At 38.9% G+C, this 13,435-nt stretch overlaps 1 protein-coding gene across 1 annotated transcript in view; it reads left to right on the top strand.

The window, feature by feature from the left end:
- Positions 1-1,554: 1,554 nt before the first annotated feature.
- CD247 (CD247 molecule) overlaps positions 1,555-13,435 on the top strand; it is a 46,973-nt gene continuing 35,092 nt past the window's right edge. The window contains 2 exon segments of the mRNA XM_059493319.1: positions 1,555-1,608; positions 1,610-1,838. Coding sequence (XP_059349302.1) covers positions 1,555-1,608; positions 1,610-1,838 — 283 coding nt within the window.

Genomic DNA, 13,435 nt, shown 5'->3' on the forward strand with positions numbered 1-13,435 from the left:
TTTTTCTGACTCTACCCACACTTCCAAGTGAAGTCCATATACTCAATTTCTCTGACCTTTCCCTATCTAGACATCAAAACACACTGGCCCAACTGCTGTTCTCCCAGTGTGCCTACTGTTGCTATTAATCTCTCTTTCTTACACAGCTCTTCATTTCTTTTCCTTACCTTTGGCCTCAGCTCTTTATTCAAAGTGATAATTTGCTGGCTTTCTGCCGGAGGGAGAAGCTATGATCAATAACAGGAGGAGACAGAGGTCAGTGGAATAGTGATGAGCAGTGCCATCTGCTTCTCTGGAAACACCGTTACCCAAAAATATCAATAACTAGGATGATATTTCAGCTTTTGGATGAGGCATCAGTGAGATTGAGGCAGCCAGCAGTGAGAGCAGGGGTCTTTTTTCTGCTCACTAATTCCTTGTTTCAGCCAATCTTCTGTCACACAGAGATGTGGACAGAAAGGGCTTTATCCAGCTTGCACTGGAATATAGAACATGTACCTGAGCACAGCATTTCTGGGGCTAATGACACCTTGTTCAGGTTCAGTGCGTGGCAGCTCTCCTGGGCTGTGCTCTGCTTTCTGCCTGGGGGTGCCAGAGCCCATCTCCAGCCTTTTCTTGGAACTTTTGGGGCAGAAGATCCACAAAGAACACCCTCTCCAGGGCTGGGAGAGAGCAGACTCCATATCACAGAAGGGTGTGCTGCACTATTACACCTGGTGCTAGACTACTACTAGTGTCTAGTACTTTTGGTACTGACTGGCACAACACATAATTAATCAATTAAAGGAAGAGACTCTTTTATCCATGTATTAGCCTTATTACTCCAGACAGCAAGGTGACAAATTTCTTCCAAGAACTTCAATTTACTTTGCCTTCAAAAGTCTTTCCTTTTTGCGGGCACAATAATTCTCATCCCACCATACTTCAAAGAAATTTTTATCATCTGTGGGGAAATTTTATCATCATAGGGATGCACATTCCTCTTTCTTTTCTAAGAATTACAGACAGGAGAAAAAAAAATATGCATTGAGATGCTTGTACTTCCTCTCAGCCTAAGCTCTGCTCCTCAAGTGCATTATTAGTATTACTGGTGTAAACATTAAACATTCAGTGATCTGTTGAGCCAGATGTATTTTGATGGGAGTGAGGCTGAGCTTTAAGCCATTAGGTTTATCTAAGCTACATTTTCAAGCTTTTCTAATTCACAGTTGTCTAAAATGAACTTTAATTTATTAATGAAAAAGTGAAAATTTGCCCGCATTCAAAAAGAGGCAATAAAAACTCACAAAGTGTGAGTTAGAAATGAGTTTTATATCGTTATGAGGTTAGACAACTATATTGTTCAAAAGTGACTATAACTTACAGTTTTAAATTTCTATTTATGCCCTGTGCTGCACACTGGGAATAGTTGCACAAACCACTTTTTGAAGTCAGGTCAAATTCGATACCAGAAACAGAGACCAGCAGCCGCTGAGTGGGGATGATCTAGGAACCATTAGACAAAGTGGAAAAACCCCAACTCACAGCAAAAACCATCTTGCAGAGAGGAAAAGGATGAATAACAAAGGAAACCCCAAACATCAGTACCAAGAAGGCAAACCCCAGCCCTCAGTCAGAGGCTGTGAAGGCAGAGGAAGCCGGCAGGTGGACTCCGAAAGCTCTCATAGGAGCTGAGCCTCTTCCTGTGGTGGCCACACACCAGCACAGCCCGTGGAGGAGCTTCTTCATCTTCTTCTTCCTCTTCTCTCCCGTTCCCAGCACTGTCTGGCCTGGCAAGATGAACAAGTGGAGGAGGATCACCATCCTTGCCACCCTGCAGGCCCAGCTCCCAGCCACAGGTAAAGGTGGGCTTTGGGTTTGCCAGGGGTTCCCGTAAAGCTCTTTTGAGGAAAGGCTGCGGCGTTTCACCACCATTTTGGCAGCAGGAGGTGTCTGTGTGAGCACCTCGGCCATGTCTGCCCGCTGTGAAGGAGAAGGGGGATCTGCTGTGTTGAACTGGCCTGGGATAAAGAGGAAGGAAGGGATGAGGGGCACTTCTCCTGCTGGAGCGATGCCACAGCTGAACAGTAACTAAACAAAGCTCCCAAGCCTCACTTGGGCAGCTTGCCCTGCGATTCCAAAGGGGAGGTTTAAGGCAGTGATGGAAGTGTTGTCACTTGAAGTAAACTGCATGGAGAGGTTTCTCATGGAGCTGGGCTGCGGGTTTGTGGCCCACAGCAGAGCTGGCAGGCGGGAAATGGGGCACAGGTGGTGACAAAAGGGCAGGGCCCTTCCCCTCATGTCCCTGCCGGCTGCTCCTCTCCACCAGACACAGCACAAAATGAAGCCATTTCTTCCTTTGTGTTATTTATTTGTGTGGTGCACAGGCCAGCCCTGCCTGGGCACTGAACGGAGCAGCTTCGGTGTGCACAGATCTTCCAAAGCCATGTAAAGTTTGAGAAGGAGGCATTTACTTTTTAGGAGCATAGTAGATCAAAAGGACAACAAAATTTACATCTGGAAAAGACCTCAGGTGAGGTCTGAATGTGCCATAGGCCATATCTGAGCTTGAGTTCGAGCCAAATCCTCTGGAAGATTTCCCCCTCCATGTACACCCTTGCTGTACTTAAACCCAGCATCCTCGATAGCTTGCATGACTGCCACAGACATTTTATTGGAAAGTTTTCTGGGGATGAGAGGAGGATTTTGCAGCTGCTTTCTAATGCTGTGGAACCAGTCCTGGTGATTTCTGGGGTTTTTCTTTCAGGAGAGTTTGGAGGGGATTTATGCTCCGTGGCAGGCCATGATTTGTGTTTGTCTTCCCTTCAATGTCTGGGGCCTCTGTCCCTTTCTGATACCCAAATATGATCCTGTACTTTAGAATACTTCTCATACTCTGTGCCTTGCTCTGTATCCACAGATGCAAGTAAGGCTACAAAAGTATGGCAGTTACTTTGGGTCAAAATCCATCTGCAAAACCATCTTTTTACATTTCCTCCTTTTTAACCTGTCACGCAATGTCTATAGTTCAGGCTCCTATTTGTGCATTTTCAGCAGAAAATTTTGAAAAATATGTAATACAGCTTGCAGAGGTCTCTGGTGCAAAGCTCTTGGGGTATTCACACTCACCAAGAATAAATGGTTCAAGTTGTGAACCGGGTACTGTTGTCAGTGATTTGGAGGTGACTGCCTGTGGATTGCAGGGGATGTATTTTTGATTGGATACCTATAATAGTTTGAAGTATAGCAGCATTTAGCCAAAGAGTGTGGGTAAAATAGAAGAAATAGAAATAAAAACTCATGGAATTGTTGCCGTGTTATGGGTACAGAATAGACAAAAACAAAAATGTAAGATCTGTCATGAAATTTAGTTCAATGATGAGACCAAACAGTTGGGTTTTCCAGCTCAGAGCTGTGAGCAGAAAGATTTTCTGCTGCCTAGAGTGTTTTCAAGCTTTCTCAGAGTTCACTTCTAGAAGGATTTGTAGGGAAATGAACTTTTAATTTTTTCATTAAATAATCTCAGACAGATTCAGTACAGATTCAGTAAGCTGCATACCTCCTCACAGTGAGTTAATTCCACTTCACTATAAAGTGTTTGTGCCTATTCTTTAAAAGGGCAGCTGAAAGATGCCACCAAGATTAGCACTGAGGAACTTGCAAAGCTTTTCTTTTTGATCTTTGAGGTCTGTAGTAAATACACCAGGCATGAGGGAAAAATGTTTTAAAGTAATTCTAGAGATGGGCCATGAATTCTGATGCAGACTTTGAATTTCTTGACGCCAGACCACAAATTTCAGAATGCTCAAATTTGGCCTTTGAGCAATTACAGAGGGAAGGCATCTCACATTTTCAATTACACATTTTTATATATATATACAGGTTTAATTTTCTTTATTTTCCCTCTTCAAAGGCACAGAAGTGTACATCTGGAAATCTAGCTGAGGTCTTCCTATAACACCTCTGTTAAAAAGTCCATGAAAAGTAATAATTTTAATTATGAGCAGATGACTTTGTTAGTCCTGTTGTTTGTTGCGACAAGAATATAGAAGACTTGTACCTGAATATCACAACTAAATGGCAAAAACCTTTATACAGTTGACACAGCTTTTGTTCTGAAGTATGATAGGCATTGATAGCAATAAAATAGTCCTGTGAGCAATACTGTAGAGTTGCTCCCCTATTTTTTTGAAGGCTGATGAGAGGATGCTTTGATTTATACCAACACACGCCATATCCATGTATATAAATGTATGTGCAAGAATTTAAGAATGGCCCTCCCTGTTCTACACTTTACAGAGCCACTTTTCCCAGAATTGTCTGCTAAGTGGAACTGGACAGTGCCCCGTTTTCAGCTGACTCTGTGGAAACTACAGCAGTGCTGGTCTTTAGCAGATGTTACTTGCACAGCTCATTTCCACACTGTTTTTCTGCTCTGCATATCTCTATCTCCTGCCCATTGGGTTACTGTGATGCCATCAGCATTTTTTAGTCAGTTCAGGGACAGGTAATAGGTCTTACCTTACTTCTTTTCTTCTCTCTCATCAGATGATTTAGCTGGTCTGCAAATGGCAAGATTTGTAAACCAGGAGTTGTTTACAAGCTTGTCTGAGGAATCCAAACAAGTAAATTCAGATTTTTTTTCTTTTTATACCATCCTCGTGTCCTTATGCGCTGTCTTAAGTTCTCTGAGCTGAGTTCTTGTTACACCTGGGGGGAAAAAAATTTAAAGGCTTAATTTTACATGTTTTATTTCTTTTATTTCTGCTGCCTGTTCACAATGATTCATTAATAATTCATGGAAAAAAACCTATGAACTGGCAGCATGGAACAAAATGTAGGCAATGTAGCCTTTCTTTGTGAAGGGACATTTGTTGAGCCCTAGCAGTGCTATGTTCAATTCTGTAATGCTTGTTACAGAGCAAGTGCTTTCTAGCTTAACCCTTCCAAGCAGAATTCCTAATCAGTGAAGTAACAAATTAATGACCACATTCCTTTTGGTTTTTTTGTGCACTAGATGGGAAGGATATACAAAATACAGAAGTCTATCTGCGAAATATATTTATATTTTTCCTTTGTGTGTCCTTCTTAAATAAGACCATGTAGATAAAAAGCTGAAATGGAGTTAAAAAAGGAGGTTCACTAGCAGCTTAAGGGGACAAGAATTTGATGTCTAAATGAATGTTCATGTGAGAAATGTTTTTGACAACCATTTTCTGTTGTTCACACAGACTTTGAATGGTGACTAGCATGAAAAATAAAGTTTTAATTTTTTTTTCTTGCATATTTCCATTAGGAAATATGAGTTATTTCCTAACTCTTTCCAAATTCTAACCAAAGTCCCTTAAAAAATTTTAAAAAAGGAAAAAAATGCTTTTTTTGCACAATTGCAGACAACCATCGACTCCTCCTCCCCTTTTCCAACTAATCATCCGAGTGTCTGTATTGTACATAGAAATGTAAGATGCATCAGCTATTCTGGCAAGAAAATAGAGGGTATTTTTAGATGGCATGAATGGAAGATGCAACTTTTTAAAAAATACTTAAAACGTGTACTCTGCTAAAGGTATTTACTTTCTCCCTGTGCATGTTAAACTCGTAAGCATATTGTTGACTTTTCACTCTTCTGCTGACTTTAGACAATAGATAAATTTGAATTTCACTGCTGATTGTTTTTTTAGTGTTAAGAGAGCAATTTATGCTTTTCTAGAGTCTGTGAGAAGATGAAATTTTTCAGATTTTTCTGATTTGTCTTGTTGTCTAAGGTAATATTTTGAGACTGGGACTGAATACTGTTTTCTTAATTAACTTAAGCTCTGGTCCTTTAAGAAGTATATAGTATTTTTAGCTTTTAAAGTATGACAGTCCAAAGCAGGGTTTTTTTCAGGAAAGCAATGAAAACATTTATCTCCATTCTGTCCTTTGACTTATAACTTCAAATATAACAGATAAAATGTGCAGGCAAATTAAAATCTTGGTTTGCAGTTCTTCGATCCATTCACCCAAACACACAAGCCTTGGAAAACAGCAAAATGCTTGTGTTCAGCCCCAAAAAGTGGGTACATCCATCTTTGTGGAAGTTACACTTTTTTCACTCCTTTGCCAATATAACTATAAAAAATAGAAGTAGAAACCAGCTAGTTCCTCAGCCTCAGAGGTCACAAGCACTGGTATGTGCAAGTTCTGCTTAAGTGATAGAAGCCATCTCAATTTTTGAGCCATGCAGATTAGAAGTATTTTAAGTCCTACAAGTTCCCTAGGAGTAAACCATCAACTTTTGGAAGCTCATTGCATATTTTGTTCTTAATCCTTAGATATATATCTGTTAAGCCTTACAAGAACAGCAACTGTGGAGTTTTCCATCGTTCTGTGCTTTTGGTATATGGCAGTATGTTAAATATCTGCTTGTGGAGCCTGATGAAATGCTTGTACCATCTGGCCTATTTCTTTTGTGAGATGTATCTGTAGTGAAAACTTCACCTCTATCCTGACTCTTTCTGAGTAGCAGACCATTCTTTTCAGTTTGTTGTATTTTTTTAAGTGAAGGAGAAGCCATAATGATAACACAACTCTCTGAAAACTCAGATAATGAGTGGAGGTGAAATACATACCGAATTAGAATTCAATGGAAGGTGACAGGGGGAAAAGATTGGAAAATTTTCAACAAATGATAGAATAAACAGCAGCAAAACACACCGAATAAGTCTGGAGGGTGGCCAGTTGTAAATACTTGTGGGCTATTTTGTTTGGTTTGGTTTTCTTAGGAAATCTCACAGTATATGATTTATCTACAATTCAAGCTGCTGACTTAGGTGAAAATCTTAACTTTCACCGCAAATAAACTTTTCTAGTTTCCTGGTAACATTTTCTAGCTTGTAAGTTAACCTTGAAATGCAGCCTGCATGGCTCCAGAAAAAATAAAAGAGAAAACTAGCTATAGAACTTCTCACTTATAATTTTTTTAAGGCAATTGCTGTTTTTGGGGGAGCGATAGCATGCTGCAGTGCTCATGGTTACAAACACTAAAAATAGTGTCCCTGTAAAAAAAAAAAAGCACATGAAACATTTTGACCCAGAGAACACTTAGAGAAACTTTCCTAATACCCCTCCAAGTTTGTATAATAAAAATGTATTAATAGATTTTATTATTTACATCAGAGTAATGGTCTGAAACACTTTTATAATGGGATAAGGTGCAATATCCAGGAAATGAATGAGGGAATATTAATTTGGGTGGTGTTTTACTTCAAGGAAGTGTACACTGGTCATTGAATAAGGACTAATCTAACTAAAAATCCTTTTTCCTGGTTGTTCTTCCAAATTTCATAATGAGTTTGTTCCAGACAAGAGCCATGGGTGTTTTGCATTCATTTCACCTAAGAGTGTTGCTGTTGTCTGCGTCACAGCCAAACGTGAAATAAACAGAGCCAAATATTTATAAAAACACTTCCCAGATATTTAACACATCAGTGTGTGTTGTAAATTCATTCCAATTCCCCACGGTGTGCATCTCCTCACAAAGCAAACTGAAACTTGGGGGAAGCAGAACAGAAAAATCTCCAGATGCTGACCACTGGATGGGTGGGAGCAAATCGATGCGGATTTTGGACCAGGGCTCAAACTAATGAGGTACTTTGTTTTCAAAACATTTATTTTGAATTAGTTAATGTAAAAATCCAGCTCTAACTAAAATTGAACATCCACTATTTTACTTCTGAGCAGATCAATCTGAAGGAAGAGTTTGGTATAATCCGACAATGTCAGTTTTTAAATACTCTCAGCAAACTCAACTTCCTAATGGTGGACAATGTGCATTTCTAGGTATCAAACGTTCATTTTGTCACTCAGAAATAGCTGAAAATTTTAATAACTCCTTTAAAAAAATATATATATATAAATTGGATTCCTGAGCTGGGATCTTGCAGCTCACAATTAATACAGCAGAATTTTAAACCTTTGCAAAAAAAAATTGTAGCGCGTATCGTATTATATGGAGTTGTAAAATAAAATTGCTACAACTTAGGTTATTTCTTCAGTTGCATACCAGCAAGCTTCAGTCAGGGAATCCCACATCAAGTCTTTGGGAGCAGAAATTATTCTGGTTTTTATCCACTATGTGTTGTAGGCATTTATGTAGTTTCCCATCCAGCCATGTAAAGCCAGCTCCAGGAAAGAAAGCGTTACTGGAATTTGGAGTCCTTTCTTTCTCTCATTCTCTCATGGACCTTTTTCTCTCCATGATGCAGATGTGCACAATGTCATCACTTTGGGCTTTAATGTAAGTAAAGTAATTTCAGCAGCACTTTGTGCATGTGTGCAGGTGCATTTCTGGAGATGGCAAAAATAGAATAAGTCTTACAGGTTGGATTAATAATCATCCTCTGAGGGAAGGAAGATGGAATACAGACTGAGAGGAATACTATATTGTTGGTATCTTGTAAAAAACCTCTACCTAAAGACAGTTTCTAAGAAGCAAACAAATAATTCTTATGAATTACTATGAGAAGAGTTGCTCCGTTCATAAAATGTTATCCGTGTAGCAAATTAGTGTCTTTGGATAATTTTTGGAAGAATGCTGTTTAAATTCTATGTATTTCTTTCAAACAACTTGCTCCTAATGTTCAGGATTCATTTGTTGTTTTATGTTATTTTTTGATTTGTTGCCTAGAGGTAAAATACCTGAGTTTATGTCCAGAGGGGAACTCATTCTGAAAGTCAAAGTCATTTTAGGCTAGAAACTCTTAAGGCAATTTGTAATAAAAAGAATTTCAAGAAAAGTATATGGAAGCATTGCTGTATGAAATAATGCAAGTGTACATTTTTGTTTGACTTTTAATTTTCATATTTCTCAGGAAATTTTAAAAAATCTTGCTTTTAATAGTCTGTTGGAATTTGAAGAGATACAAATGCAATACAACCAAAGTAACTTATGTGATAATTAACTGGAGGCTTACACTAGAAAAGGATTTGACTTCATTCTTGTTTGTTACCTGCATTTTTTCCTGCTTATTTATCAGTGACATCTTCATTACTAAGAGGCTTCTGGTTCTTTCAGGACATGTACATTCTCTGCCTAAATTTTTCTGAGGGGTTTCTCTGGCGAGTGATGCGGAAGAACGCAATATTTGTAGGTGATAATCTGAAAGAGAATTAGTGAAAGCAAATGAGAAAACCTTGGAGAGAAGGGAACAGGAATCACTATACCCCATCACTTGTTGCCTAATATTTAACTTCTTGAAACTATTGATCTTTTAAATGTAAAGCTGAGCATTCACATTTTATGAACATAACTATAGCCAGCAAGCCAGAGAAGATAAATAAGGTTGACTCATCTGGATTTCAAGCAGAAGGTCAAACACCATTCCAGTTACTTTAAAAAATGAGCTTCTATTATATGCCAGAAAGGTTTTCTAAAATTTACCCTCTCCGAATACGCATCTAAAAAGGAAAAAAACATCTCTAAAATCTCTTGGAAAAAATTACTTTTAATTATGCTTTCAATAGGACCCGTTCTCATTTTCATTGGAGCAGGGAGGTGGTGGAAGCTTTGCCTACCCACACCCCGTGTTCTGGATGAGCAGGGTGGGGCAGGGAGCGCTGATTCCCATGGCCCAGAGCTGCATCCTGCTCCACCCGGGTCGGGCACAGATGGGTGGCCGCTCACTGCCGATGAGCTGTAAAATGGCCTCATCTGAAAGCCCAAACCATCCCCAGTTTTGGCAGATGGCCCCAGTTTTCTGCATCAGGCTCAGTACAGTTTGCTGACAATCCGTATTTCCGTATTTCTTTTTCTCCAGAAAATTATTCCTAATTTTTTTGGAAATAGCATGCCATTGCCCGCTGGGGTTTTTTTGTGGTGTTTTTTTTTTTTTTTTTTTTTTTAAACACAGCAAGTTTGCCAGAGAGAGTAATTTTTTTCAGGCTATCTTGATGTGATCTAAAGTTCTGATGAAGAAAGTTTGTAACTTCAGAATTATGGTCCGCTCCCAAAAGTTTGGAAAGAACTAGGGAACTTCAAGAGTTTTGCTTTTCTTTTTCCAAAGTGGTTTGCCTAAAACATAATCAAATATTCAATGTTGTGCCAACTGGAGTAATTAATTGACTTTTTTTTTTAATTTTCACAATGTAATCCATTCTGATCACATCTCCAAGTGTTTCTCCTTGACTCAAATGTTTAAAAACCCCCAAATTCTCTCACAAAATTATTTCTTCCTAGAAGAACCAGTTTTAATTTATCTTGGTTTGAATTGTCTCCTAAATTTCAGATGTCTCTAGTATTAATGTGAACTAGGCAGAAGTATTATTTTCCCTCTCCTATTCATGCAACTAAATTAATCTAATTTTTCCTAGTAATTCAGATATTATTTTACTACTTGACTCAAACCCCAGCTGCACTATAATGCATTTGTTTCTGCTGTTAACTATGTCTCTCCTGATGGAAAAGGAGAACTGCTTATTTTCAGGTTTGAGACAACTTTTTTTCTTCTTATAACTCTCTTAAAGAAGTTACAGATATGAACCTTCAGCCCTATCTTGTGGTAACATCTTTTCCAAAGTGTTTTTCTCTGATTTTATCTTTCTCAGCTGCAAAGAAGTAGCTAACAAGTTTGCCCCCTTTCTCTCTTGCTCTTCTTTTTACATCCTGAACCAAATGTTTATTTGTTAGACATAATGGTTGTAGTAGAACAAACATCAGGTTTAAAACAGAGCTAAAAGGGAAGCAATTTCTGCAAAACTCCAAAATATCTTAGCACTTCCCCCCTCCCACCCCCTTCTATTTTCTATTAGGTTAATCAGAATCCTTCCAAAGTATTTTTGTGAGACACCAAAAAGTCAGTGAGCAATTTGTGTTCTGCATTGGGAAGAGGGAAATGCAGATCCAGCTCTTTATTCTGAATGATTTGGAGCAGGAGCTTGAATGGGGCTCCCACATCCTAAGCCATTTGAGAGACTCTTGCTGATTTTGGTGAGAAATTCCAACAGAGTCTAGAAAAATTCCTTAGTTAAAGGGTCATCAGAATTTGCTCCTGATGAACTTGACAAGCCTACTAAAAGTCTCAACCTCAGCTGTAGTATTTTACAGGATCAGTTTAATCCTTTGCAGTCAATTAATGGAGGATGTGTCTCTATTTTCCCATCCACACTGGCAAAAATTGTTGTGCTCCCTTTAGTGGCATCTGTATTCCAGCAAAACCAGGATCACTGAGCAGGTTCCTCTGTGAGAGACTCTGCAAAATGGTGCACAGAGGTGGGGCTGTCCCTCATGTCTGGTAATATAAAAATAGCATTATTATGAGGACTGATAGTACATGCTTATATGTGGATGGTTCTGCCACTGCTGAAAGCACATGAAATTATACAGGACTGAAAGATTTAGGAGGTGGCTAGCAAATCTTAAAGATATGCAGGGGTCTCAGGGATTCAGCAACATGAAATTTGATCAGCAGAGGCAGTCTGAGAAAGCCCAGCACGTGTGCTGACCTTTCCTGAACAGAACGATTATCTGGAGGTTTCAGGTATTTAAAAAGATCTGGCAAGCAGTATCACCTCTAGATGTGCTGTGACTGTAATGTGGGGCTGGTAATTAATTTCTGCCAAACTTTCCCCTTCTAATTAGCTCATGTCAGTGTTTTAGTAAGTGCCACTTATTTCAGCATAGCTAATTTAAAACTGATTTGGCTGTCTTGCTTAGGCAGCTGCCCACTGGTGTTAGCAGGGGTTTTACTTCAGACAAACTGCTTGGGCATTTACCCAGCTGCTCAGCCAGACTTTTGCAGCTCACACAAAGATCTGTGCTGGAGAAAAGGTGCTGTTATCAGATAGCTGGAAACCAATTTAGTGATGTTTTTGTGAGCTGCTGCCACCTCCATAAAGACTGCAGTATATGCCATCCACTTGGGAAGGAGAAAGTTTCTCATTCTGTGCCTTTGGCTTCAGTGGGGTCTTCACCTCTTTTGAAGCTTTAGGGTCACACTATAATAAAAACAGGATAGTGTTCAGCCTCATCCACATTTAGAAGGTATCTTATGCACAAGGAAATGAGTGCCTGTAAACAGTTATATTATCTAGCATTTCTTTGTAAATTTGCATGTATAAATGATTATACAAAGCAGTTTAATGAGATCTGCAGTTTAAAAAGGTATAATACTTAAGGCAGTTTTGTTTTGAGGTTTTCATCTTTAATTCCTCATTATCTTGTTTTGTTGTACTTCTGATTATTTTGAAAGTTTCTTCTGGTGCTTTTTAATCCATCTGATTAGGAAGATAGCTATTAAGATACTAAGAAAAATCAATATGAATTAAATGTAACATTTTTAAATCGGGCAGTTTGAACTTTGGAATCTTTTTGGAAGGATTTGTAGATAATTCTGGCAATTCCAATCATCCCCAATGGTCTTTCTCCCCTTAATGAAACAGTGCAGGTTTTTAGATAAGGCAAGGAAATAGAAAAATGGGGTTGCAGGTTTTGTACTTGTGGTTGATGATTTACTCTGCAACCTTTAGAAATCCACTGGAATGTGTGTAGGCTTTCCAATAAACTGGAACAATAAATTCCAGCTAAAATGGGCAATACTTTGGCCTTTTTTGTTAACTGTACATTACTTATCTGGTTGACAATACACAAAGAAGACTTAGAAAGTGTTAATGCATGTGGTCCTGAAGACCATATGGTACTTTAGAATTTGATTAACCAACACAGAGGTTTATCTGCCTATTTAATGATGGTGTTTTGAAAGCTGAGATCTATCAAGCATCCTTTGGATCCTCCAGAGCAATGTGCTATATATATAGGAAATTAAGTAAGAAAATTATGTATAGGAAATTTAAATAGTGCCTGCATCTAATTTGCTGCTACATTCACACACACAGTGACATGTCCTGCTTACAGGACAGCCCTTAGCTGCCTTGGGAAAACAGCCAACTATTTCCCTTCCCACTCTTTGAAAAGGCTTTGTAATTCAAAACTCAATTGAACTGATGAGAGTAAAAAGTAAAATAAAGATTAAGAAAGTAAAAATTAATTATGGATGTGCTGTTAGTCTTCTTTAGGTGGAGATAGAGAGAAAAAAATGATGTCAGTGTTATTTCACAGATACAAAGAAGCTAGAGCTCTTTAGGGAATGTGCTTGAGAGCTGAAGAACATTTATTGCTCTCCACACAACCGTGCATCTGTCACAGTTCTTGGCGTGATGGTGTTTAGCCTGGTTGGCAACCAAGTGTTGTTGTGTAGAGACAGCCTTTCTGGGATCACAAAAATACAAACCCAATTATTCTAGCTACCTACTGCTTACTCCTGCAGGAGCATCTGTGCTAAGACCTGACTATTGTAACGTGTAAATATCTTATTTAGGCTAGTTAAAATGTGGTATTTTGGGTGGGAGTAGTTGTTGCTGTTGCAGTGGATGCTGAAGCTCAGCTCTCACTGCCTGCCTGCCTCCCCCTGCATGCTGCTCT

This window comes from Ammospiza nelsoni, chromosome 2 (assembly GCF_027579445.1).
Source record: "Ammospiza nelsoni isolate bAmmNel1 chromosome 2, bAmmNel1.pri, whole genome shotgun sequence".
Lineage (NCBI taxonomy): Eukaryota > Metazoa > Chordata > Aves > Passeriformes > Passerellidae > Ammospiza > Ammospiza nelsoni.